This window comes from Crocuta crocuta, unplaced genomic scaffold (assembly GCF_008692635.1).
Source record: "Crocuta crocuta isolate KB4526 unplaced genomic scaffold, BGI_CrCroc_1.0 scaffold25, whole genome shotgun sequence".
In the NCBI taxonomy this organism is placed as follows: domain Eukaryota; kingdom Metazoa; phylum Chordata; class Mammalia; order Carnivora; family Hyaenidae; genus Crocuta; species Crocuta crocuta.
The window spans coordinates 2,184,667-2,210,258 of record NW_027532015.1 but is presented as its reverse complement, the minus strand read 5'-3'; the positions used below and the strand labels follow the sequence as shown (position 1 = coordinate 2,210,258).

The window sequence follows — 25,592 nt, the reverse complement described above, 5'->3', positions numbered from 1 at the left end:
GAAGTTTATCATGTGAGAATAAATGTGTTTAAACTTGAGTTCACAGTTTCCTCACATCCCTTTCGGACAATCACAGTGCATGTTATGTCCCCCTAGAAGTCATCTTGTCTGTAACTGTCCCTTTTGTTTCATGACTTTTTACAGTTATATCTTTACAGTTGACCAATTATGATATCTCCATATCTGCAGGCATATGGGAGAATAGTATAGCAGAAAGAAAAATGAGTCTGTATTTATAGTTTGTTAGCTATCAGATCCCTATTCCATACATCATTCAAGCACATCTCAGCCAGTGCTGTGGAGTGTGTGGGACCAACTTTGCATTTTAAATGTTTGTTTATTTGTTTTGTTTATTTATTTTGAGAAAGAGAGAGAGGAGAACGAGTGGGGGAGGGACAGCAAGCTGACAGCTGTCAGCACAGAGCCCAATGCAAGGCTTGAACTCATGAACCGTGAGATCCTGACCTGAGCCAAAATCAAGAGTCAGAAGCTTAACCGAATGAGCCACCCAGGCACCCCTCCACTCTGCCTTTTAAATGCAGAAGCAGAAGCTCAGAGAAGCTGAGGGACTTGCCTCCTAACAAACAGGCACTGACGGAAGGAGAAACGTTACAGTCCAAAGGGAAAAGCTTTGGGGTCACACAGAATTGAGTTTAATCTTGACTGGGCTTCCTACAGTTGATAAAATTTGAACAAGTTAACTCATCTCTCAGAGCCTCAGCTTCTTTATCTGTAAAATAGTGTCTGATATTGGCACCAACTTCACTGAGTTGCTGTGAGGACCAAATGAACTGTCTCAGAGTAAAATGCTGGAAGGTAGGAAGCTGGCAATCAATGCTAGCTGTCCCTCGCCCACCTTCTCTTCAGGGGGTGGGGTGGGCTTCCCGAGTTGACCTTCAAGAATTGTCTTGTAACTCAGGTAACTTCGTCAGAGTCTAGGATTGGTTTCCTGTTCAAGTGGGTTGAAACCAGTAATTAGAAGCCAAGTGTCCAATTGCACCAAGAATGAAAGGCATCATCAAAGTAAAGGAATATGTTTAGCATTCCTTCTGCATTAGAACTGGGAGCCCGTAGTAATAGAATTTTTTTTTTTAAGTCACTTTTGCAAATGCCGTGATGCACCAAAAGTCAGCTTTCAAATCAGACTCTGAGTCTTGTGTGTTAAATTAGGAGTTAAGGTTGAAAATCATCTTCATATCCTTCCTCTAACCTTGCAAACATTTCGAGGTGTAGCCTTGGCAGCAAGAGAAGGTAGTGTTTGTTTTTATTAAAAGGCCTTTCCTGTGTTTTGTATGAAGCCAGTCTCTTGATCACAGCGGGGGCTGGATGGAGGGAGATCAAAACAGACAGGGAAGACAGCCCAGGGCAGCCAGCTTCCCAGATTTCTGAACTACTGCACTTTCACTGCCCTGTGTCTAGGAGAGTTTTCTCTCCTGCTGGTCCATTTAAGGCAGGGGGGAGGGGAGAGGGGGATGTAGAATTTAGGTTGGTTACTGAGGAATTGTTTTCTATTCCTTAACAATTCAAATTTGGACAGGTGTCAGTTGTTAGGGTGGTTTGTGAGCCTCAAATTTGAAAGCAATAAAGATAAGTATAAACACAGACACATATATATACACATGTGTATATAGTAGTTTTTAAGTTGTAGTAAAAAATATACATAATATGGAATTTCCCCTTTTAACTATTTTTAAATGTACACTTCTGGGGCCGTAAGTGCAACCCACATTGTATATATACTTACAATTAATAGAATTTTAAAACTTAAATTACCTTTGGGGCGCCTGGGTGGCTTAGTCGGTTAAGCGTCCGACTTTTGCTTAGGTCATGATCTCACGGTTCGTGGGTTCGAGCCCCGCATCGGGCTCTGTGCTGACTGCCAGCTCAGAGCCTGGAGCCTGTTTCAGTCTGTGACTCCCTCTCTCTGACCCTCCCCTGCTCATGCTGGCTTTCTCTCTCTCTCCTAGAAATAAATAAAAACATTAAAAAAAAAAAAAACTTAAATTACCTTCATGCACATCTCTGTATCTTTTGTATTTCACAGTAATTGCAAAAAAGAAAAGCACTGCAAGGAAAAGGGGTATGGTTTGTTTTCACTGCCCTTGTGTGTCCTGGCATCCTCTCCCTCTGCGATGTGCTCTGGCATCTTCCTCCCTTTTTCAGATTTGCGCTTGGTCCCTTCCTGCCCCCACTGACCCTTTCAGCTCCCTCCCCTTGCTGAGCAATGGAACATTTGGAGTGCTCTATAGAAAGCAGCCCCTTAACATTTTCCACACGGCGCCAGATTTCATTCAGAAATCGTATGCTCTCATGTTCTGCCTTCTGGTACGACTGAGCTCTGGTCTTTGCACCAGACTTCTTCAAGCCCATCATGGGCCTCTTCTTCCCAGCTTCTTTTTCCACCATCCAGCTGCAAATTCCCACACCGCGTTCCCTTGACTGGCGCACACCCTGCTGCAGGTACACCTCAGCTCTCTGTCAAACTAAGATCGGTTCAGCGCCGGCTTCTGTGTTTTCCACCAAGCCCCTGTGGCCTGCAGTAGATCACTCACCTCTTCGGCCCCTGGCTGCCTTGGCAGGTCTCATCAGCTCAGCGCCTATTGTTAGAACCTGCCCAGCTTCCTCCTCACATCCTCCTGAGCCCCGTGTGATTCTGGCAAAGCACGGCCCGGCTCTGCGGCTCTGCTTCCGTGGTGCTAGAAATAGCATCTGATGAGAAAGAAAGAGTGAGTGGTCTGTATCTGTTTCTCTTGTGCATGTCACAAGGATTCCTGTAATTTCATTTCAGTGCTTTCTTCTAACATGACAAATGAAATGTCGCTATGATAGAAGTTTCTAGAAATGCATTATTTGATCTAAAATTGCGAACCCATCAAGAAAGACTGAGGGATGTAAAACAAGCTGTCAGGGTCCCACCACCTGGTACCCAGCCACCTTCTGCCACCACTCCATCCATTACCTGGACATTCCGACTCTCATGTANTGTCCTTCTCTGCCTGACTTATTTTGTTCAGCATAACACTCTCAAGTTCCATTGGCCAGATTTCATTCTTTCTCATTGCTATGTAGTATTCCATTATATAGATAAACCACATCTTCTTGATTCATTCGTCAGTTGATGGACACTTAGGCTCTTTCCATGTAAAACGCAAGCTCTTAAGGAATATTCTTTAATATTGTCACAGATCTTCTCATTCAAGGGACCAAATACAACATACCACTTTAAAAGAGAAACCTACAACTTCAACGTTTTAGGGAAAAAAATCACTTACCACAGCACAGGCTTTAAGTCACTCGGGTATCTGAGAATTCGGGGACTTGTTTCAGCGATGATTTTTTTGTGAAAAAGTGATTTCTTTTTCCTCTTGTAAAAGTATAGCTGACCTTTGAACAACACAAGATTTGAACTGGGGGGGTCCACATACAGAGATTGTTTTCAGTAAATACAGTACCATCCTGTAAATGTATTTTCTCTTTGTTTTGATTTTCTTAATAACATATTGTCTTCTCCAGCTTGCTTTACAATCTGTGTGTTAATCAACTATGTTATGAGCAAGGCTTCTGGTCAACAGTGTGCTGTTATATTTGGGAGGTAGAGTCAAGTTATTCTTGGATTTTTGACTATGTGAGAGTGGTTGGTGCCCCAAATTTCACATTGTTCAGGGGTTAGCTGTAGTGCACTGTGCTCTTCAGTGAGATTCTTCTTTTTTTCTTTATTACCGAGAGAGAGACAGACTATGAGCAGGGGAGGGGCAGAGAGAGAGAGCGAGACAGAATTTGAAGCAGGCTCCAGATTCTGAGCTGTCAGCAAAGAGCCCGACACAGGGCTTGAACTCACAAGCTATAAGATCATGACCTGAGCCAAAGTCGGACTCTGACCGACTGAGCCACCCAGGCGCCCCTCTGTGAGACTCTTGTACTCAGAGATGATTCTTTGGAAGCACATGTCCAATAGGTCAATGAGGAAAACCTGCTGAACAATCAAGAGAGAGAGACACTTGTAAAACAGAAACAAAAACCAAGGTTCCTTGAATGTGAAAATAGAATTTCACCCACACCTTGCATTCATTTGTATTACTCTCATAGCACATGGAGGTTTACAAGCAAGGTTTGTGGAAAGAGAATCAACACATATGCCATAAAAATACACATTAGTAGGCAAAGCCACATGCTAAGGCCACTATCAACTCTTCCTCTTTTGGGTGAGAAGACATCATTAAAATCACCTGTTCCTGTATGTTCCTTTCCTTGACATTGCTGTTATGTTATACTCCATGAGAGGACGAAAGATCACCCATGGGAATTCCTTATTATCATCGTTTGACGTAGGCAAATAGAGATTTTTTGGCAATGAGCTTTTTTTTACATTCCCAGACCCCAGCTATATCCACCATACATCTCATTTGCCTTAGGACAGTGAGATTCCTCTGGAGTCTTCTGGGCCAGCAGGGACAGCTGCTCAGTGAGCCGGCTCCTGGGAGTCCGCACGTATACCTTTAGGAGCTCAGATGTGCTGGTTGGCCACCAAGTACAAGCTTTGTGTCCAAGCTACCAGGGTCTGTTTTTCTCAGGAAGAGCGTTGCTCCCATGACACTAATGGTATGTTGCAATGAACCGCTCATACCTTGTGTGTGCCTTGGATAAATTAACATCGACTGTTTCATACACTTTTATTTGAAGTACGAGAAAGGCTATTTTTACCAAGCTGCACTTGTAGATCATTTAAAATTCATGCTTCGTTTAAAATATAAAATACAAATTGAAATAATTTCTGTGTGTTCAGAGATTTCTGTCCAACTAACAAGTTTATTCATTGATCGTTCTCTATAAACAATTTATGGACATGGGAATACATTTCGGGGGCACCTGGGTGGCTCAGTGTGTTAAGTGTCCATCTTCAGCTCATGTCATGATCTCACGGTTCGTGGGTTCGAGTCCTGCCTCGGGCTCTGTGCCGACAGGTCAGAGCCTGGAGCCTGCTTTGGATTCTGTGTCTCCCTCTCTCTCTGCGCCTCTCCCACTCATGTTCTGTCTCTCAAAAATAAGTAAAAACATTTTAAAAACTAAAAAAAAAAAGTAAATTCTCTAGCATTGATAGTAGAGTATTGGCTTAGTGTTTTCAATGGTCTCATAAGAGACCGTCACAGCTGTGCTGACTTTAGAACTTGACCTCCAGGTAAATTGAGATGCCTCTATATTCTAAGACCTTCATACTTCACTGATATTGGGAGCTTCTTTTTCAAACTTTTTGTTTTAAATTTTGTTCTATTTCACTCTCTCTTTGTCCATTTTGTCCATGTCCTCCTCAGGAAAAAACATTTTAAAATTGTATGTAACTGCTTTTCTGGAATTCGTAGATCACTTTTATTCCACCAAGAAGGTCTTAAGTAATTTAATAAATCTAGCAGGTTTCCCAGACCTTATCAAGAAAGATAATGCTATGGACCTTGGACTAACTCCGTTCCTTTGAGCCTGGACCACCATATATACAAAATGAACGTAACGCAGGAAGAAGTCCCCAAATCCTCCAGCTTACCTTGGTGGTGTTACTCAGCTAATTTCACAGTGCACCTACTTGGTGTGGATGGCTCTACGATACACCCAGCGGTCAGAGTTGTTTTCCAAAGCTGTGCCAGCCAGCACCATAGCAACTGATTACAGGTGGCTATTTAAATTTAAATTAACCAAAATGAAGAATTTTGCCCTTCCTCCGGGGCACTAGTCCCATTTCAACTGCTTGGTGGCCACGTAGCGTTGGCAGCCGTTGGACAGGTGAACACAGATAAAGAACATTTCCATTTCCAGCATTGCAGAAACATCTCACTGAATACCTCTTCTTTGGAGTGTTTCCATTTCTTAAATATATGTTTAAGAGATCTGGGAAGGAATAAATGTAGACTATTTTCAGAGTTATGATCTTGGTGTCAGAATGAAGATTAAAACTAGCTCTAAAGTGATCAAAGATGGTAGCCTAGACACCAGGCTCTGTGAAGAGGCTCATTAGCATGCTAAGCAATTGTTCATGATACAAATTGAGCCGTCCTGTTTCCAGAATCAGCTTTGTGTTTGCTGCCATTTACACCTTGCCAGCTGCCTTTCTCTTTGTATGGAATAACCTTTCCTTTCATTGCCTCTTAAAACCTTTCACGTCCTTCAGACGCGACTCAAGTTCCTTTGTACATCTCGCCAGCTTTTGCTGATTCCCGTCATGCCTTCCCTGTGCTGTGCGGTCTTCCATCCTGAGTAGTAACATTTATCTGCTTTATCACACACTCTTTTCTGTCATATTTGTGTGTTGTGTCATTGTCCCCAGCCCGTCAGACGTGCTTTGTGCTTTATTCGGGAAGTCCCCAAAGTTCTTTGCATACCATGACATCTTGAAAGTACTTGTCCTCTGTGGTTATTTATTTATTCGGCAGATGTTTGTGGAATCCCTACTGTGTGCAAGCACTCTCCTAGACATTAGGGATTGGAGGTGAACCATGTGGTAAGCAGATAAATCAGTAAATATTTACAGAGTCAAGGAAAGCCAGGAATGATGAATTCATAAACATTCATAATTTATTTTACCATTTTATTTGTTTTATAAAAACTGTCATTTAAAACCAAGCAGTATAAGTGAATATCAAGTTCAGATCAAGATCACTCGACAGCTTGGCTCTCTCTTTTTTTTTTTTTCCTTCTTAAAAGAAGGAATCTCCCCCAATCTGAGCAGAGAAACAACAGGATGTCCCTTTCCTACCGACATAACATAGATCGCATGCCGTGGTAACGACCCTCTCAGGGCAGTTTTTGTATTTTTATTAAACCCAACGTATACATTAACTAAGATAATCTTTTTATTTATTCGCTTGTCCTTGTGAGTGAAAAAGAGAAATCGTAGTCACTGACCTGAGAGGATTTGGGTCTGGGGATTTGCAGCCAGGTCAGCTGAAGCTCTCGGTGTATCCAGCACGGGCTGCGGTCCCGCGCGAGGGTGTGGACGTGGCTCCTGCTGGACGGCACCGCCCAGAGCTGTCAGGAGCTCGCTCATCCCCACCAGGCATAGCGAGCCTGGGGTCGGGGCAGCAAGTGTGGTGTGACAAGTGGCAGGTGTCCGTGCCTGTTGGGATGCATGGAGGTCTGGTACCTGAGGGTAAGGAGGGAAGACAGAGCACCCAGCTCAGCTCCTACTGCCGGCCCTTTCCTGCTACCCTACACTTCGCGTTAAAGGGGAAAAAACTCCATGGCTTACCCACTCAGCCTGGCACCTGCTGGAAATTCTCAAAATACTTTTACACGAGCGTTGGGAAGGAAGGCAGTTTAGTCGTCAGCCAAAAATAGGTATTTCTGAATGCCCAGAAAGACTTGAACGCTGAGCCTCCAAGGGGGTATGTGTCCACCGCACTTATAACTGCATCATTCACAGTAGCGAAATGGTACAAACACCCCAGCGTCCATCGGGGTGCATGGATAAGAAAAACAGTGGTGTGCACATACAATGAAATATAGCACAGCCTGAAAAAGGAAGAAAATTCAGACACATGCTAGGTACAACATGGATGAGCCTTGAATGTCATGCTAATCGAAGTACCCCAGGTGCAAAAGGGCAAATGTTGTCTGAGGCCACTTGTGTGAGGTCACTGGAGTAGCCCAATTTGGAGAGAAGAGCAATTGCCAGGAGCTGAGGGAAGGGAGGAAGGGGGAGTTAGTGTTGAACAGGTACACGGTTTGAGTTTTGCAGATTGAAAAGAGTTCTGGAGATTGGTTTTACAACAACATGAACGTGCTTCGTGTGGAACTATATACTTCAGAATGGTAGAGATGGTACATTTTCTATTAATGTATATTTTACTACAATTAAAAATTGAATACATGTATTACTTGAAATGAAATACTCTCATGTTTTAAAACCTACAATTCAGGGACCTCAGTGGCTCAGTCCATTAAGCATCTGACTCTTGATTTCAGTTCAGATCATGATCCCAGGGTCGCAGGATCAAGGCCCCTATGGCATCATGCTCTGTGATGAGCGTGGAGCTTCCTTGGGATTCTCGCTGTCTGTCTCTAAAGAAAAAATCCCACAAAACACTAATCCCTTCATTAATCATGTTTTTACTATTACCTGTTTCACATGTGAGCTCTTTAATCATGACCTTAGTAGAAAAGTCACATTGCCGACCTTTCATTTTAATTTCAAATCATAACATAGAGTTCAGTAAATAGTGTATTGCAGTCATTAAATGTCATAAATGGTAATATCCTTTTTGTTGTCATTTTGTAGCACTATGGGGACACTCCTGTGGTCCAGGACCACCCTCTATTATACTACTTGAGGACACAGTATCCTGAGATCTGACTTCCCTCAACAAAAGCATGGTCATTGTGCTTGCTCTCTGTGGATGCTAGAAGTATTTTCCAGCATCCTGTTAATTTCTGTTTCTTAAAAAGGTTTGCTCCTTGCAAAGCAGTTATGGACCAGCAGAGGAGATCATATTAGCTTAAGTGCAACGTCAGAAGCAAGCACGTCAGTGCCCATCCACATATCCTGCTGCTGAGGGCGATCTAAGGTTCAGTAAGAAGCCCTTTCCCATCATAGTCTGAAGCACCTCAGCACCTTCAGTTTCTTAAAATCTGTCATTAACACTGTACCGCATGGAATCCTTGCTTGGTCAACAGGAGATGCAGAAATATCCGCTCCCAGGGCGACTGGGTGGCTCAGTCAGTTAAATGTCCGACTTTGGGTCATGTCATGATCTATCTTGCAGTTTGTGAGTTCGAGCCCCGTGTCGGGCTCTGTGCTGACAGCTCGGAGCCTGGAGCCTGCTTTGGAGTCTGTGTCTCCCCCTCTCTCTGCCCCTCCACTGCTCACCGTCTGTCTCTCAATAATAAATAAAACCATTAAAAAAAAGATTTGTTCCTGTGTTCAGATATATATTGAGGGCCTACTCTGTACTCCAGAGGCTGTGTTATATATAGTCTGCCGGTAGATGAACAAGTGGTGGTCAGGGACCACTAAAGAGATTCTAGGCTGTTCATTCTTTTCACCAAATATCAATGTGGAATCTTTTACAGAAGAAGTCGCCCTGTAGGTTATCTCTGTAGTCCAGCCTCAGCTTGGCACTCATGCGGTAATTCTTCCTACAACTTCCTGACGCCGTACCTGGCTTAACTGACTTCTCCTGGAGCAGACAGGTCACTGGTTAGTGAGGCAGCTCTGAGGGTTACAGCTTTTCCTCAGGCATCGGGCTAAGAATTACTTCTTTCTCTTTTCTGCCCTGGCTCCACATTCTGCCCGTGTGGAAAATACTGATCCTGTGTTTTTGGAGTACCCTCTAGTACTTCTAGAGGTGTAGATTAGAGAAAAGAATGCCCCCATGTGCTTCAGGAGGGTCAATAAATGCTTCGTGTGGAGAAACTGGCCTTCGAGAAAGACCTTAGAGGGCTCAGAGATTGACCTTGCAGGATTACAGATGAAGAGGCTTTCTATGCAGGACCCGGGAGCAAGAAGACATAGGGAAATTTTAAGATATGAGCCTTTAACCTAATTATTCTTTAGAGAAAATATTGCGCAGGTATTTAAATAGCACAACCAGATTTTGTTCTTCCGTAGGCCATGAAAAGCTGAAGATTTTTGAGTTTTTCATAGTTGGGTACCTTTTAAGAAGGTTAGACCACGGTAGAGGGCATGTTGGAAGTGAAGAAACCAATTAGGAAGCTTCGTGATGGGTTAGACCATTAGCATCTTAACCAAGGCAAGGGTATTTGGAAGGATCATGCCCCCCACATCCTCACCTATATGTGCTATTCTCATACTTCTCATTCTTCCAAGCTAATGTGTGATTTGGGTTTTTATCCTTTTCATTTGTTTCCTTGATTACTAATGAGAGTAGGCATTTTTTCATATGGTTATTAGTCACTCCTTCAGCCCAGTATTAACTATTTGTCTTTTTCTTGATTTGTAGGAGGCTTTTTCATTCATTCCAGCAACTAATCTTTTCTAAATATTTGCTTATATCTGTCTTCTCCCAGACTGTTCCTAATCCTTTATCCTTATTTATAATGTTTTTTTTTATATATACAAGAAGTTTTTAATTTTGATGTCAGCCCTATAAATCATTTCTTTTAGGGCATATTCTGTTCTTACCTTATTTAAGAAATCCTTCCCTACCTCAAGATCATAAAGAGAGCTCCCAATGTTTTCTTCCAGTATTTAGAGTTTTAATTTCACAAGTTATGCCTTTGTTCTATTTTGGATTTATATGAGTGCCACTTGTGAGGTAGGAATCTAATTTTATTTCTCTCTAGTTGAACACCACTTGAATGGTCAGCCCTTTCCCTGTTCTGTGTCATTTGTACTATATACTGCCCCACACCTGCTGTGATATCCTTCTGGGTTCTTTCTTCTCTTCCATTGATTGATTCGTCTAGTCACATGCCAATTCCATGTGGAATTAATTACCATAGTTTTGTAGTATGATTGATCTGGAAAGGCAAGTCCCTACCTTTGTTCTTGGAGTTTTATTTATCTTTGAAGTTATCTCACCTATCTATGCCATTACTCTTATGAATTTGAGGATTGGTTGGCCAAGCATCCCAAAGTGCTCTTGGGATTTTTATTGGAATTGCATTGAGCTAATAGGGTAAGTTTGAGAGAACTGATATCTGTACAGTATTCTCATCTGTGAGCAAAGTACTTTTCTCCATTGATTTAAACCATCTTTTATGTCCTTCAATGAAAGGTTATAATGACTTGCACCACCATTTATTATTTGTTAAACCATCTAATATTTAAGTTCCAGGCTATTGAACAACTCTACAGTAATAAAAACTATAGTAATGAAAAATACTTTTAAAAGCAGTTTTGATTGGGGTTCCTGGTTGGCTCAGTTGGTTAAGCCTCCGACTTCGGCTCAGGTCATGATCTCACTGTCCCTGAGTTTGAGCCCTGCGTCAGGCTTTGTGCTGACAACTCAAGAGCATGGAGCCTGCTTCAGATTCTGTGTCTCCCTCTCTGTCTCTGCCCCTCCTCTACTTGTGCTCTGTGTCTGTCTCTCTCAAAAATAAAAAACATGAAAAAAAATTTTAGTAAGATATAAAAGCAGTTTTGGGTTCTGCCAGATTGGTGAGGTAGAGCTAGCTCTTATTTTCTCCTATTGGATAACTCTCCTTCCTATTTATAGCAGTAGTAATTTGTACAAATGTATGGTTTGTCATTGCCAAGCAAAGTTTTTGAGGCAAGCCATGAAAGACCTCTACCCCTCAGTGACATTCATTCCACCAGTGGGCACTTAGTCCAATAGCTGTGCACCAAACAGTAAATCCACGAACTGTACTGTGTACTTGCTACCCACAATAAAATTATGAGTGATTTTGTCAAATGATTTGCCCAAATAAGAATCTCTTTATCTGTGGCATATTCCTTTTCTGTGAACCACTGTTTTTTTCTGAACATCACACTGAGGATTTTACCAGCAATCTGCATTCCAGTTTCCCATCCAGAATCATGGAAGATTGTTATTCTCCACCCCCCACACTTAGGTGTGTGTATCTAGCCTTCTTGGATTCTTTCCCAATCTCCATGATTTCTCATAATTCGCTGAAGTGACACTAGATTCAACCCCGATTTCTCAATAAAGTCATCACGACAACATTTATATCAAAATAGCAACCCACTCCTATGCACAAAAAAAGTACTTGTATTTTAGTATTGCTGTGTTCTCTGTTGTATAACCCCGAGTTGAGTCGCACTTGAGCACCAGCTTTACGTATTTAGGAGACTCCCGTTCTGATGTACAAGACCATTAAAACTGTAGTATCAAGCACATCTTTTAAAACAGTGCAGTGGATAAAAATGATTAGATAAGCAGCCTTTGAGTTGGCTGAACCTCTAAAGCTTCTTGATACTTCTTCATAATTTAACGGTGATAGAAGGAGAAAAGAGTGTTTGTTTCAAATGCCATGGATGCTGAGAAGCGAATCTGATGGGAAATTTTAAGCAATTGTAAGCTTTCCCTCCATTCTTTATCCAGATTAACCTTAACAATTTTGTTGTCTTCGTGTCTCTCCAGCTTCCAATTGTAGAAAAGATAAGAACCATTGCACAGGCTGTATATGGAGCCAAAGATATTGAACTGTCTCCTGAGGCGCAATCCAAAATAGATCGTTACACGCAACAGGTAAGGGTTAGACTTTTAAGGGGAAAAAGTCCACCTGAGGCTCTTAAGATGCTCACTTTGACTTAAGGACTATTATTATTTCCCAGCTGAACTTGACCTAATCTACTAAGTCCACAAAGATTGAACTAATATCCTGGGGTAAGTAGAAGAATATAGCAAAGGTGTACACCCTCTGAAAGATACATCATTGACTTTTGTGGTTATAGATTGCCCAATATAGGTGATGTCGCATCTGTGATGTGACGGTTCATCCCTCCCACTCAGCCAGGAACATTAAAACTGGGATGGGTGGCGGTACAGTCAGACGTGGATGGCTCGTGATGCTGCTTCTTCCTTGCAGGGCTGTTACTACCTTCAGAATGTTACCACAGTGCCAGGCGAGGCAAGGGTAGTGCAGCTCATAAGTTCTTGGTGTTCATTTTTTCTGCAAGTGGTTTGTTGGCTTGGCGCTAAGATTGCCCACCAGAGTTGAAGGTTCTGTCGTCTTCTAGAGAGTGACAAAGGCAAGTCAGCAAGCAGCTGCGAAAGTGGCTGGGGGCCAGCAGCTTGAGTCCTGTCCTATGATGATCCCCATGCATGGACTCCACTACAGCACGGTCAGCTTCCCTGATCAAACTGACCGTATACCTTGAATGCCCCCTCCACGTCGATGTGAGAGAAGTCAAAGCACTTCGAGAGCTGCCTACCAAAAGAGCTTCGTTATGAGTGTCATTGATCTAATCTTTTAAATTCCCAACTCCTAAATCCTATTTGTAAATCATATTTGGCTTTTTGATAAGAACTACCAGTGCCGGCCAGAGTATTCCCCCAGGTTGGGTAAGATAATTAGCGACTCGTTTTTTTAGAATTTTCCACATATGCCCTCAGCTTGTGCTTTTAAAAAATAAACAGTTCCCCCAAATTGCTCTACGCACCGGCGTTGTTCCACAGTGAAATTTCACTTATGTGCAATAAAACGAGTAAAGGAAGGCCATTGTCATGCATCTTTTTTTTTTCGTGAGTTTAAAATAATGTTTATTTTTTTTCATGAGTTTAAAATAATGTTTAAGGACCATTATTTATTCTAGTGTTCATTTTCGGTCTTAAAAACTTCTCTTTTATATGAACTAATATGCTATTAGTGTATACCATGTTGATTTTTTTCCTTGTTTTAATAGCTGGATGGCAAAATATTAAATCGGCAAACCTACATCAGTTCAAATTATTTCATTAGTTGAATGATCTCTGAAACCCAAAATTCTGGCCCCCGTTTCTATAGAGCAGTTGTGACTGTCCCCCAGCAAACTTCTGATCAATATACGAGACTATCCCAGCATTTGGAAAAAGAGTAGCCTCACCCTCCAATCGAAAGTATTCACAAATCTTCCAAATAGTTTGAAGTTGAATCATAAGAAATTCTGCATGTGTTACCTCTGAAGATTACATTCCTTTTATCCCTGTCGACTGAAGGAATATTCCTGAAAAGTTATGTGTCCAGTATGCGGTTGCCATTAATTAGCAAAGTCCCGAAAGAGACACTGTGTACCCTTTAATCAGAACCAGGCTGTGAGGACACTGTCCTTTTTGTGAGTCCCCGCATGTGACTTCCTGCCCTTTTTCACCTTTGGAACTCTGGGTCAGACATCGCCTTTGGTCCTTAAAAATAAGAGGCTTAGATAGTGACCTCATCTTAGTTCATATAATGTAATCACAGATCAAATAACCATGATTCATAAACCAGCACAAAGGGACCCTTTGCTTCCCGACAGCCGCCAAGAATGAGTGAACAACATGACAGAAAGCGTCATTACAGAGCCTTTCTCCGTTTTTACCTTTCTGAGTCCCAGATATCGATATCCTTGGAAATAGTTTCTGACAGCTGCCAGCTGCTTCTCCTTTGCCTGAAAATAGCCACGCTTTCCCCCAAACACACATATAATGATGCCTTCCTTAAAGAGAGTTCCCTGAAATAAATAACAGATACCTTCAACCACGTGATCAGCACGTGGCGATGACTTTTCTTCCCATCTTCTTGCCCAGTGAACAGGTAGGAACCAGCACCAGCCGTGTGCCAGGACCTGAGCCTCGGCGATCGTGTGGAATGCAAGTTGGACACATACGGGAGACTAACATCTGCGCTCAGTGAACACCTTTCCCTTCCTTTCTTCCAGGGATTTGGAAATCTGCCCATCTGCATGGCGAAGACTCACCTTTCTCTGTCTCACCAGCCTGACAAGAAGGGCGTACCCAGAGATTTCATCTTGCCCATTAGTGACGTCCGGGCCAGCATAGGTGCTGGGTTCATCTACCCTCTGGTCGGAACGGTGAGTGGGGAACCTTCCCCGGGCTGTGTCGTCCCGATGCCTTAAATCCTTATGTTCTGCCAACACTTTGCAGATCAGGTGTTCGGAATTGTAATCATATTTGCTATTTGCTAGACATGCTCTTCTACCATATAAAACACCTTGCCATCATGGTTTGGATTTTTCTTTCTTTCTTTCTTTTAGATCATGTATTCAGGATCCCTTGAGTCATAAAACTGATTCCCCTCATAAAACACAGAAGAGAATAAGTTTGTAGAATTCAGTCTGATATATTTAAATGGTGGAATGGCTTAGTATAGTGCGGCTGGACCTTTTTCACGTTATTGTACTCAAAATAATAGGATTTTATTCTAGTCAGATAATGGAGGGGCTGCTCGTTCCAGACACGACTGGCCCAGCACCTCTAAAGGGTGGGAAAATCCAGTTTTTTTGTCAGATGTGCGGCTCCCTTGTTATGTAAACAAGGAACAGATAGGCCAAAAGTAGATTAAAAAGTTTAGAAGTTTTGCCTTGAGGTTTACACGTTTCCTCTAATATTGGACAAAATGTTTTCAATAAGCATTTCCCGAATTCTCACTGCATGTGAGGCACCGCGATCCTCTGAGCAGTTTTGCGCAGCACAGAGGCAGCTAGAAAGGATGCCATGGCTGCTGAATGCCCTCAGCGCAGGGGCAGCGACAGCGCTTCCCCCTGAGGCGGATGAGGGAACAGGCTGTGTGGAGAAGAGTCGGGAATACTTCCTAAGAGCTCTGAGCTGGGGAGACAGTGACTTTCAAGTCAAGGGCACAAAAATGCATGATAGACCCGGCATGGGCCAGCGTGGCTGGGGAGTCTGGGACGTGGCAGGGGGGGATAGAAAGACGGGGAAGGCTCTGGCAGAGCTCGACTGCCGTCGCTGGGAACTTGCGCTTTTCTGCTCTGCACCCCGAGGAGTCACTACAGCGCGGTTTCTGAGTCTGTTTGTTCGTTTCATTTTTACGAGAAGAAGAATGTGATCTGATTTTATTTTAGCAAAATAGCCGCGGTGGCAGATGGAGCGTGTTTAGAGACCCGAGAGCCAGACGTACCTGGTACGTCAGTCATTCAAACTAATATGGAGAGAGTGGCGAATGCGAGATGTATTTGAAGGGCAGCCACCTCCACGTGGGGCCAGGGAGGGACACTTGTGGCCTGACCGTGGATGGCGGTGCCGCGGCCACGGAAGGTACACGGGGGAAGGCAGGTTGGCCAGGATGCGCAGGGCATGGACGTGGAGAAGTGCGAGGGTTCACAGGAGATGTAAAGGAGCATGCGGATCTGTTAGAAACGCAGGGGGCGCCTGGGTGGCTCAGTCAGTTAAGTGTCCAACTTTGGCTCAGGTCAAGATCTCATGGTTCATGGGTTCAAATCATGGGTTCAAGCCCCACATCATATTCTTTGCTGACAGCTCAGAGCCTGCAGATTCTCTCTCCCTCTCTCTCTCTGCTCCTCCTTCTCTCTGAAAAATAGATAAATAAACATTTTTTAAAAATTGAAACACCCGCATTTACGGAGCTATCCCGGGAGTCTGGGGGGAGACCCGGAGTCCCTAGGAGCCAGGGCGGTATCAGGCTGGAGGAGGGGTAGCAAGAGCGCTGGTATTGGAGAAGGGTTCAAATTTCATGGCTACTGGATGACATTTCCTGAGGGGAGGGTGGGGAGTAACTACAAAGGGGCCCAGGGGAGCTTCCTGGGGTGATGGAAATACTCTACATTTTGATTAGTGTGATTGTGGTGGTAGTTCCGTGACTATATTGGTTTGTCAAAACTCATCGACCTACACCACCTAAATAAAAAGGATGGATTTTATCAAGTATAACTCAATTACACCTCAGCTATCCAAAACGGAGAGTGAGAAGAGTTTGCTCGATGCCCCTTAGAGTGGCCTCAATGATGGCAGCTCCCCAAGTGCTGAAAGTCTCCCGAGCTTGGGTCACTGAAGGCCTTTGCTTCAGGAATAGGAGCACAGCCGGGAGAGACAGGAACACGGGAGAAGAGGGGCCGTGGCCGTGGGCGTCACTGAGGAGAAAGCCAGCCTCCCTCAGAATTGGCCCTGTCTTGCCCCTTACAGATTCAAAACCCCGCGGTAGCTCACGCAGCAAATTCATTCATTCATTCAGCCAGCCGACCAGCGTGCAGAAGGCACTGTGCTCAGTGCTCTGGGAACCCCAAAATAAAGCACTTTCCACTTCAGACAGCTGACAGCTGGTAGAAATAGCAGTGAATGAAAAAGAAACTGGTTTGGTATGAAAATTAGGAATCAGTCGAGGACACCTGGGCGGCTCAATCAGTTAAGCATCCGACTTCGGCTCAGGTCATGATCTCACTGTTCCTGAGTTCGAGCCCCGCGTCGGGCTCTGTGCTGACAGCTCAGAGCCTGGAGCCTGTTTCAGATTCTGTGTCTCCCTCCCTCTCTGCCCCTCCCCTGCTCACGCTCTGTCTCTCTCTCTCTCTCTCTCAAAAATAAACAAACATTAAAAAAGTTTTTTAAACAATGAGGAATCAATAATCACCTTAATAGCTCTGAGCACTTAACAGTCATTAAAAGTCATAGTGTAATTTAAAATCTGCGGACACTGAACAAATCGATGCTGTGGGTCTTCTCCCAACCCCAGCTGCCACCGCATCCGCGTGTGCGACCAGTGCTGGGAAATCAGAATTCTGGAGCCCGCCGCGTGCGTGGGAACCCTGACGAATGACTAGTAGGAAACTGAATGTGTGGAATGGTGTTTGAGGGACGTCCCGAGAGCCCTGTGCCGCCCTGTGGCGCCCCCACCTCCGGGCCAGGCCGGCAACGTCAGGGAAACAGTCAAGTGTGAGGAGCCAGGAAGGAAGTAGTGCCTGACTAAAGAAGTTCCTGGAGGTCAGGAAACGGCCACGTGGAGGCGGTGGCCTTAGAGCCCGCTTTCTCTGACAGCGGGAAGTTGCGCGTGTAGCCGGGCAGAGGCACCGTCGGAGGCCAGGATGGCCTAATAAGGGCTGGTATTTACTTTTACTTGACCCCATTCTGGGCCCCGCTACAGTCTTTTGAAATGCTTCTAACATTCATCACCCTTGTGGGAGACACAGTGTAGTAATTTCCTGCTGAGATGACTGAGGGATAGGGAATGGGGACACCGGAGGGGCTGGTTCCTGCAGGTGGGAAAATTCTCGCATCCTGAGTCACTCTTACTCTTAATCCCAAAACGTGCTTAGCTGAGTCCTTTTTTTTTTCTCCAAAGTTTATTTATTTTTGAGAGAGGGACAGAGCAAGAGTGGAGGAGGGGCAGAGAGAGAGGGAGACACAGAATCTGAAGCAGGCTCCAGGCTCTAAGCTGGCAGCACAGAGCCCGATGCGGGGCTTGAACTCCCAAACCGTGGGATCATGACCTGACCCGAAGTCAGATGCTTAACTGACTTGAGCCACCCAGGCACCCCCTGAGTACTTTTGAAATACATATCCATCTCTCAACTCCAGAAAGAAAGGCCAAACCAAGACCTCAAAATCAGAAAGCTTCTCAGTTTTTCCGTAGTGTTTGTTCATTCATTTGTTCGTTCATTCATTCATCCATCCGTACAACCACGTGGAGGCAAACAAGATCAAGTCCTTCCCTAATGGGCCTTCTGTTATACCCTAGTAAAAAACACCATACAAATACAGGAAGCCATAGGCTTTCTGACAAAGGAGAAACACCCTCTGGCTACGTAGTAGGTCCAAAAGTGGCGAATGTGAGTATTGGCAAGTCTGTCCTCAGACAATAAACATCTCCAGCCCTAAGAACTTTGAGCAATCATGTGGTGACGTGCTAGGGAATTCAGTTTCCCCCCTCCAGATTCAGCTTTGTAAATATTTACTGTTTAACCCCCTGTCTTTACTTATAGGCCAGAGGTTTGGTTTTTGGGTTTTTTTTACCATTTAATTACTTCATTTCATCATGTCCTATTTAGTTATTACACAATACAATAATAATTACAAATATCAGTAAGTGCTGTAGACACTTTACCAGTCCATTTCACTCCCAGTTGCTATCTGTGTAGACCCACCCAGGGCAAGGAGTACTTAGCTCGTTGACATTCGGCTCGTCTACCACTCTTCCATGCATTCAGTGTTTCCCCTCTTGCCGTAGTTAACTTCCCCTTCACAAAATCTCAGTCTTCATTCCTACTAAACACCGTATTCTTGCTTCTCCTTAATGACATGGTTATAGATTATTTCTGGCGTAGTATTGAAAGCTACAAACAGTACAAGATGCCTGACCAGATTATCACTGCTTAGTGCATCTCTCTGTAAGACATTGTTTAGCAAAGACAGGTTCTTGATGTGGGAAGAAACAAGCAAATTACTTTCAAGATTTCCCTACCCTGCATTCTACAGATTACGCTGTTACGTTATATTTCCAAAATTCTTTCAAAGCTTATGGTTTATCGTGTTCTGTAAACCTAATAGCTTATTCAATTTCTCAAACAGTCTTGTGCCAAAAGAAATTTAGTAGGTGGTCTTTCTCTTCTGGTCACATTGTTTTGATGTTGTCTTTTAAGTTTCTATGATTTAAAAGGCTGTTTAATCATTTGGCATAAATTGCATGACATAAAAGTTATTAGCACATAAGCAAAATATATGCCATGGTATTACTGAGAAGTGAATTACATCCTACATAGAAAAAAACTAGAAAGACACCAAAATGTGAACACTGGGCTGAGATAGTAGAAGGAGTTGGGTTTTTTTTTTTCTTTTCTGCGTTTTTCAGTATCTGCATTGTGCATGGGTCCCTTTTATAGCATGCAAATACAATAAATAGGCAAGTGACAAACTGAAAGTCCTTGGGAAAAAAATGTTTAACTAGGGCCAGTCAGTCACCAGGGATTCAGAACTCTGCGCAGCAAGCGGAACCTGCCAGGTCGCAACGTCTGCCCGTCCCAGCTGCCTTGCAGTGTTTTAGCACCTGTAAAGGTGAGACCCTGAAAGCAGGACAGAAGAGCCAGATGTTGTCATAAGGAATGCACCCGAGGGGGCTGTGTCTGGTTCTGTCTCCTGTTTGCCAGCCCCAGATTCTGCTAAGGAAACGCGAGATTGGGTTGTCAAAATAGTTGGCACTGAGAAGCGTCCAGCTCTGTGAATTCTGCCCCAAGTCCCTTTGATGTCAGTGTTCAGTGTGTCCCAGTGTCCTCCTTTGGTGTCACACTGAGACTCCCAAAGAACCTAGAAGTCCTCATGCGCTGAGGTCCTCTTGATGCGAAGTCTTTATTGACCAACATGAGACCTGAAATTAGAACAGATGACTCTCAAGGACAAGAACACGAGCTAGAATCTTGGGGGGAAAGAAGCCTTGCAGTTCACGGAGAAGGATTAAGACATCCTCGGCTGTTGGTATGGTGGCCGCCGCCAGAGCATTTCGGGAGGCAGGATGGTTAGTTGAAACTGTGCAGAAACAAACTGAGTGCTTTCACCCCACAAACTGATGAGGAGAGAAGGACATCTTGGCCAGGGGGCAGGGGCGGGGTGGGGAGAGGTACTAGAAGATGCAGTGAGTCAAAGCTCCCCTCGCTTCCTCCTCCCTTCACTTTGGTCCCTGGGCTCCTTCTGGAGCAGAGTAGTGATCACGGGCACTGCCTGTGTGTTGGTGCATTTTTCGCTTCTGCGGTGATTGGCCTGGCCTGGACCCATCACGGTGTGAAATCTGATCCAAGAAAGAGGGACCTAAAGATCCACGCCAAACCAAGCGGTGTACTGAGCGCACAAATGAACGAGCCCTGGTGTGAACTTCGTTTCCACTCTGCCCTGACCCAGCCACATCTCTGCCCAGGTGCACCACTGACCACACCGCTCTGCTGGGCTCTGGAAGGCAGGAAACCCCGACAGTGTATTTGGGAAGTGAGTGACGGCACCCCCAACTCATGCCGGGTGGAGACTTACTGGCCCTGACGTTGTGTTGGAAGGGGGTGGGGATTGTGAAGAAGTAGACTGTGGCCCCACCCAGTTAAGCCTCGGTCATTTTGTTCTTTCTCACGTTTCAGCTAAGCTCACTGTTTTCCGTTCTACTCCCTCTACTGTAAAAGTATGTACTGAATGTTTAGCTTCCACTGGATCCGACTCAGGTCAGTGACGAAGTTATTCTCGAGCGCAGTGGGGATCTGTTTTCTCTGTGCACCGGCCCCACTTAGGGATGCATGGTTATAAACCGGCTTCACTCGGTGAAGCATGAAGGTGAATCAATTCAGACTTTGCAGGTTCAAATCAAACGCACCTCCCCTCACATTTTCCGGAGATTTACGGCCGGTTACGTGGTGAAAAAATTAGACATTCACTCCGCAGGCTGCACTCCCCTACTTGTGGAGCCGTGTGGACTCCCTTAGCCCCAGCCCATCGCCTGGACCCTCAGACGCTACAGAATCACCCCCTTGGATTTGCTCCCTCCCCTCCTGCTCTGCACTTCCGCCTTCTTACCCCAACCCCCACAAAGAAAGAATTTCTAAGCTTATTTCTTCTAAGTCTCAGCACACAGCCTTCCTATCTGCCCTGCTTCTGAGCCCTGGTTACCCCAACACCTGAAATAAACCAGACTCCTGCCCTGCTCACCGGTCTCCCTCCCCATCTGGCCCTTTCACGCCATCCCTGGGGAGCTGATTGGTTTCCTCTCCCCACCCAGCTCCCCGGGTCCCCTTCCCACTACCCTTCCTTATCTCTCCATCAGAATTTCCTGCTTTCTCCCAAACACGCCTTCCTCTGGCACAGACATCCGCTGGCTTCCTCTTTACTGACGTCCCCTGCGTGTCCCTGCAGCGGGCTGGCTGGTTGCTCTGTGACCACACCTTCCTTCCCAGGGTCCAGAGGCGAGCCAAGTGTGTGTCTGCCGACCCTGTCTTTGAGTGTGACATGTTTTAGGGGAAAGGAAGGTGGCCAACAGCATTCTCGATTTCCAGAAACTGGTTATCACATTGACAAGCTTTGTGACTCATGAAAATGACATTTGCTTCTCTATCGCATAAGGTTATCTAGGTCCAGTCCATTTGCTTAGAGGGTTTTTTCTCCCCTAGTTTGACGCTAATTTAGTTTTAGTGTAAATACAAAATTACTTTAAATGAAATCAGCTTTGGCCGGATGATAGGCTGAGTAATAACGGTGTCAGAGATCTCTGTCACTGAGTTAAATTTTTAACCTGTTATTAATCCCACATGGTGGTTGTTTCTTACTTTCTACAAACCTAGAAGAGGTGCTTATTGTGCTTAGTGTCCAGCTCTATAGTCAAAATATTTATCTTGTGTTTTCTCTAGGGATTGGTGAAATATTGGCCCCTTCCTCCTCTACTTCCATCTACAGCCTACTTGTTTTCTCCCTGTTTTCAGTTTGGATTCAGGGCAGAAACTGGTGATCGAGGCACACCCCGGTTCAGAACTTCTGAAAGACACCCATACAATTATCTGGTCCTCGTGGAGTTTTTCTTTACTATGTCCCTTTGTTGCATCTGTTCTGCTTCGCTCAGTCATCTCCACGTGGAAAATTCAATTCATACAAACCACACTCCAACTTCCCAAACTAAGGGGACCAGGGCTCCTCCGAGTCATTTTTAGGGTGTGGAAGGAATAGATAAATAGAAAGAGGATTAGGTTTATCGGATATATGTCACACTTGAAACCTACAGCTATGGGGCACCTGGGTGGCTCAGTCGGTTAAGCGTCCCACTTCAGCTCAGGTCATGATCTCACAGTTTGTGAGTTCAAGCCCCACATCGGGCTCTGTGCTGACAGCTCGGAGCCTGGAGCCCGATTCCGATTCTGTGTCTCCCATTCTCTCTCTGCCCCTCCCCTACTTGTAGTCTGTCTCTCTCAAAAAGAAATAAAGTGCTTAAAAAAATTTAAACCTACAGTTATAATTTTTGAGGAAATATATAATTGATAATATCGAAGTCATGGCAGCCTACAGACCTGCTTTAATCTATCCACCCACGGATATCAGATTAAGTGTTAAAATGCATAATTAACCTCTTCTGTGTCTCCATGAAATATTTTCTATTTATTGCTTTTGAAAGAATTGCTCATCTTTTAGTCTTTCCTACATATCACTGAATATTCAAAACGTACCCATGAGAATCACAGAGTAATTTAATCAGGGAACAGATGTGACTGTAAAGTCCTTGGAAGACCCCTCAGGAAGATGCACGGCCACATTGCCCACCCCCTGTGAGAGTTTGCCGGTACGCCTGCACTAAGTATTTGCAGTAAAGGCACCACGTTCTGCTAAGGAGGAGACCTGGGGCTGGAAACATAAGTTGCTGCAGCGATCAGGGACATCAGTCTTCTGTATGAGACTCATTCCAACCCCAGGAAAGCTCTAGACAGTGTGGCACCCGTAATAGTTACCTACCATGCTTTCTCGCACCTTTCAAAATCCATCATCCAGTTCCCAAACTCGTCTATGTTTCTGCTCTGAATACGGACTTTCTCAAGCTCCAGACCTGCCCCCGGGACTGGCGCTGGGGAGACGGTGCCCCTGCACCCCCCGCCCACCTCCAGTGACTCCGTCCCACACTCAGCTCCACGCAGCTGAGAAGCATTGCAGTTCCTTCTGTGCTCTTCCCACGTCGCCTGGCCCAATATCTCCTGCTCCTCCTGCTCCCCCTGTAAGAACCATGTCTTCAGTTCCCTTGACCTTCCCTTTCTGCATCTCCAATTCCAACATAGAACATAGGTTCGGAGCTGCCCAAGCGTGTTGGTAACCTGCCTACTCCACAGAGAGCCAGGGGATTTTTAAGGAAGGCTCTGCCAGTGTGAACTCACCGTCAGTAGAATCCCAGACTTCAGTCCCAGCTGGGAGAAGCAGTCTTTTAAGGAGCTCATAGCAGGCTCTAGCGCTCACCAGCCGTATCTGCTCATTACCCCAGCCTTCCCCAGTCACTGCCCTAGCCTTTCTTCTAGAACCGGTTACCGACCAGCAGTAGTGTAAAACCAGTCCAAATATACTTTTATTAATACGCTTACGTACAGACATGCCCATCAAGTATCCCACCAAATGTCATTGCTTGGCGGTACGGCCGTTTGTGTGGAAACTATTTATCTACATTCCGTATGGATGTCTCCAGTCCTCCTCGAGGATGCTCCTCCGCCTCCTCCTCAGCATCACCGTCATCATAATGGCTGCTTTCATCATAAGTCAGACACTCTTCCCAGTGTTTTATATAGTTGAGCTCATTCTTCTCCATATCAGCCCTCTGGGCATGGTTGGTGGGAAATGACAAAAGAAGCTTCTAGTGTTCTGAATATTAAAGTCTATGCAATCTTTGCCCAGGAGTAACTAAGATTTTAAACATCCGTGTTATTTTTCTGTGTGTGGATCAACCAGTGTGTATTCATGGCACCAGGTATGCCAAGCACCAGCACATGTAACAAGGCGTAAAACCTGATGCCACCCTTAGGGGCAGGAGACTATTTGGATAGACAGGGCATCAGCATTTTAAAAACTACTGCCCACACTTTGTGCATTTATTTGCCAAAAGAAAGGTGTAAATGAAAAACGCAGTAGAACTCCCAAGAAAGCAAAGGCCACTTAGGAAGATGGCTTAGAGATGAAGGAAGGTTTTGAAGGACATACTGGGGTGCACAAAGGCCTTTGACGTTTTGTGCGTAGAGAACCACGCTGGCAGCGATCTCCTGAAGGAGAGAGAGAGGCTGCAAGCTGGAGACCTCGAGGGGCCTGTGCCGAGGCCTGAGTGAGTGTCATGGGCCCATGACAGGGAAAAAGCGCAGGAGTGGGAGGGGGTGTGAGGGCTGGGAGACCGGCGGGGGCCCCANGGGAGCCACAGGGGCTGACGGGGGATGGAAAGTGGAGGGGGGGGTGCCTCCCGGGACCTGGAAAGAACAGAGACAGCAAGCTGGTTCTGCAGTGAACGTGGAGACTTACAGCTTGTCTGAGGTGCCCGTTGAACTTCCTGTCAAGTCGTCTGTGAGACAGTTAGAAATTAACTGTTAGGGGCGCCTGCGTGGCTCACTCAGTTAAGCATCTGACTCTTGATTTCGCCTCTGGCCATGATCTCATGGTTCTTGAGTTCAAACCCCTCATCGGGCTCTGCACTGACAGTGTGGAGCCTGCTTGGGATTTTCTCTGTCTCCCTCCCTCTCTGTCCCTCACTGGTGCTCTGTCTCTCTCTCAATAAGTAAATATTTTTTTTAAAATGAAAGAAAGAAGGGGCGCCTGGGTGGCTTAGTCGGTTAAGCATCCGACTTTCGCTTAGGTCATGATCTCGTGGTTCGTGGGTTCGAGCCCCGCGTCAGGCTCTGTGCTGACTGCCAGCTCAGAGCCTGGAGCCTGTTTCAGTCTGTGTCTCCCTCTCTCTCTGACCCTCCCCTGCTCACGTTGTCTCTCTCTCTCTGTCTCTCTCTCTCTCCTAGAAATAAATAAAAATATTAAAAAAAAAAATGAAAGAAAGAAAAACATTAGCTTCCAGAGTTCAGGAGAGAGGCCAGAGCTAACACTTGGAGAATTTTTGACATTGGAGTGATGTACAATCTCTAAATTTCATTCTAATTTAAAACACTGTCATGTGTCTAATTTGCACTGTGCACCAAGGTTACAAAGACCAGAAACGCCCAATCCCTGGCCCAGATGCTCTATGCTAGGGGGAAGCCGACAGACTCGTGTGTGTCAGCCAAGTGCTGGGGGTGCCAAGGGACAGTAAGGACTCAATCTCCTGGGAGAAGGGGCAGCACAACAGAGAACCTCCCGGCAGTGCCCTTGAGATGTCCTGAAAAAGAGTGGTGTTTATGGAGGTGGGGGGCCGGGGTGAAGCATTCCAGACCGAGCGGTGGGCAGGGGCCCCACCACAAAGAGCCCTAGCCAGGAGTTGAATGCCGTGGGAGTGAGCCATCGGAAGCCCTTCGCCACTGGCCTGATGTGAGCAGACCGTCGTCTCCAGACCTCGCAGCCTGTGGGACTGGTGGCCCCTGGGGGTGTGCAGGGCCACCTCCCGTGTGCCCATGACACAAGCTCTCCAGGTCATTCTTTGTTGTCTTGAACCCAAAAGACAAAACCTCTAGCAGGCTGGTGGAGCCTTTGTGCTGGACGGATCTTGTGCTAGGTGCCCTCGGCAGCAGCACTAGGCTGGGTCTGGGGACAGATAGCTTGCTTCTGCATTCCAGGGCC

General features: G+C 45.3%; 1 protein-coding gene across 2 annotated transcripts in view; it reads left to right on the top strand.

Moving 5' to 3' along the window:
• The window catches only part of MTHFD1L (methylenetetrahydrofolate dehydrogenase (NADP+ dependent) 1 like), a 173,663-nt gene that overhangs the window by 106,569 nt on the left and 41,502 nt on the right, over positions 1–25,592 (top strand). For both annotated transcript variants that reach the window (XM_077776038.1, XM_077776037.1), the window contains 2 exons: positions 12,051–12,158; positions 14,309–14,461. In XM_077776038.1, coding sequence (XP_077632164.1) covers positions 12,051–12,158; positions 14,309–14,461 — 261 coding nt within the window. The remainder of the gene's footprint in view (positions 1–12,050; positions 12,159–14,308; positions 14,462–25,592) is intronic.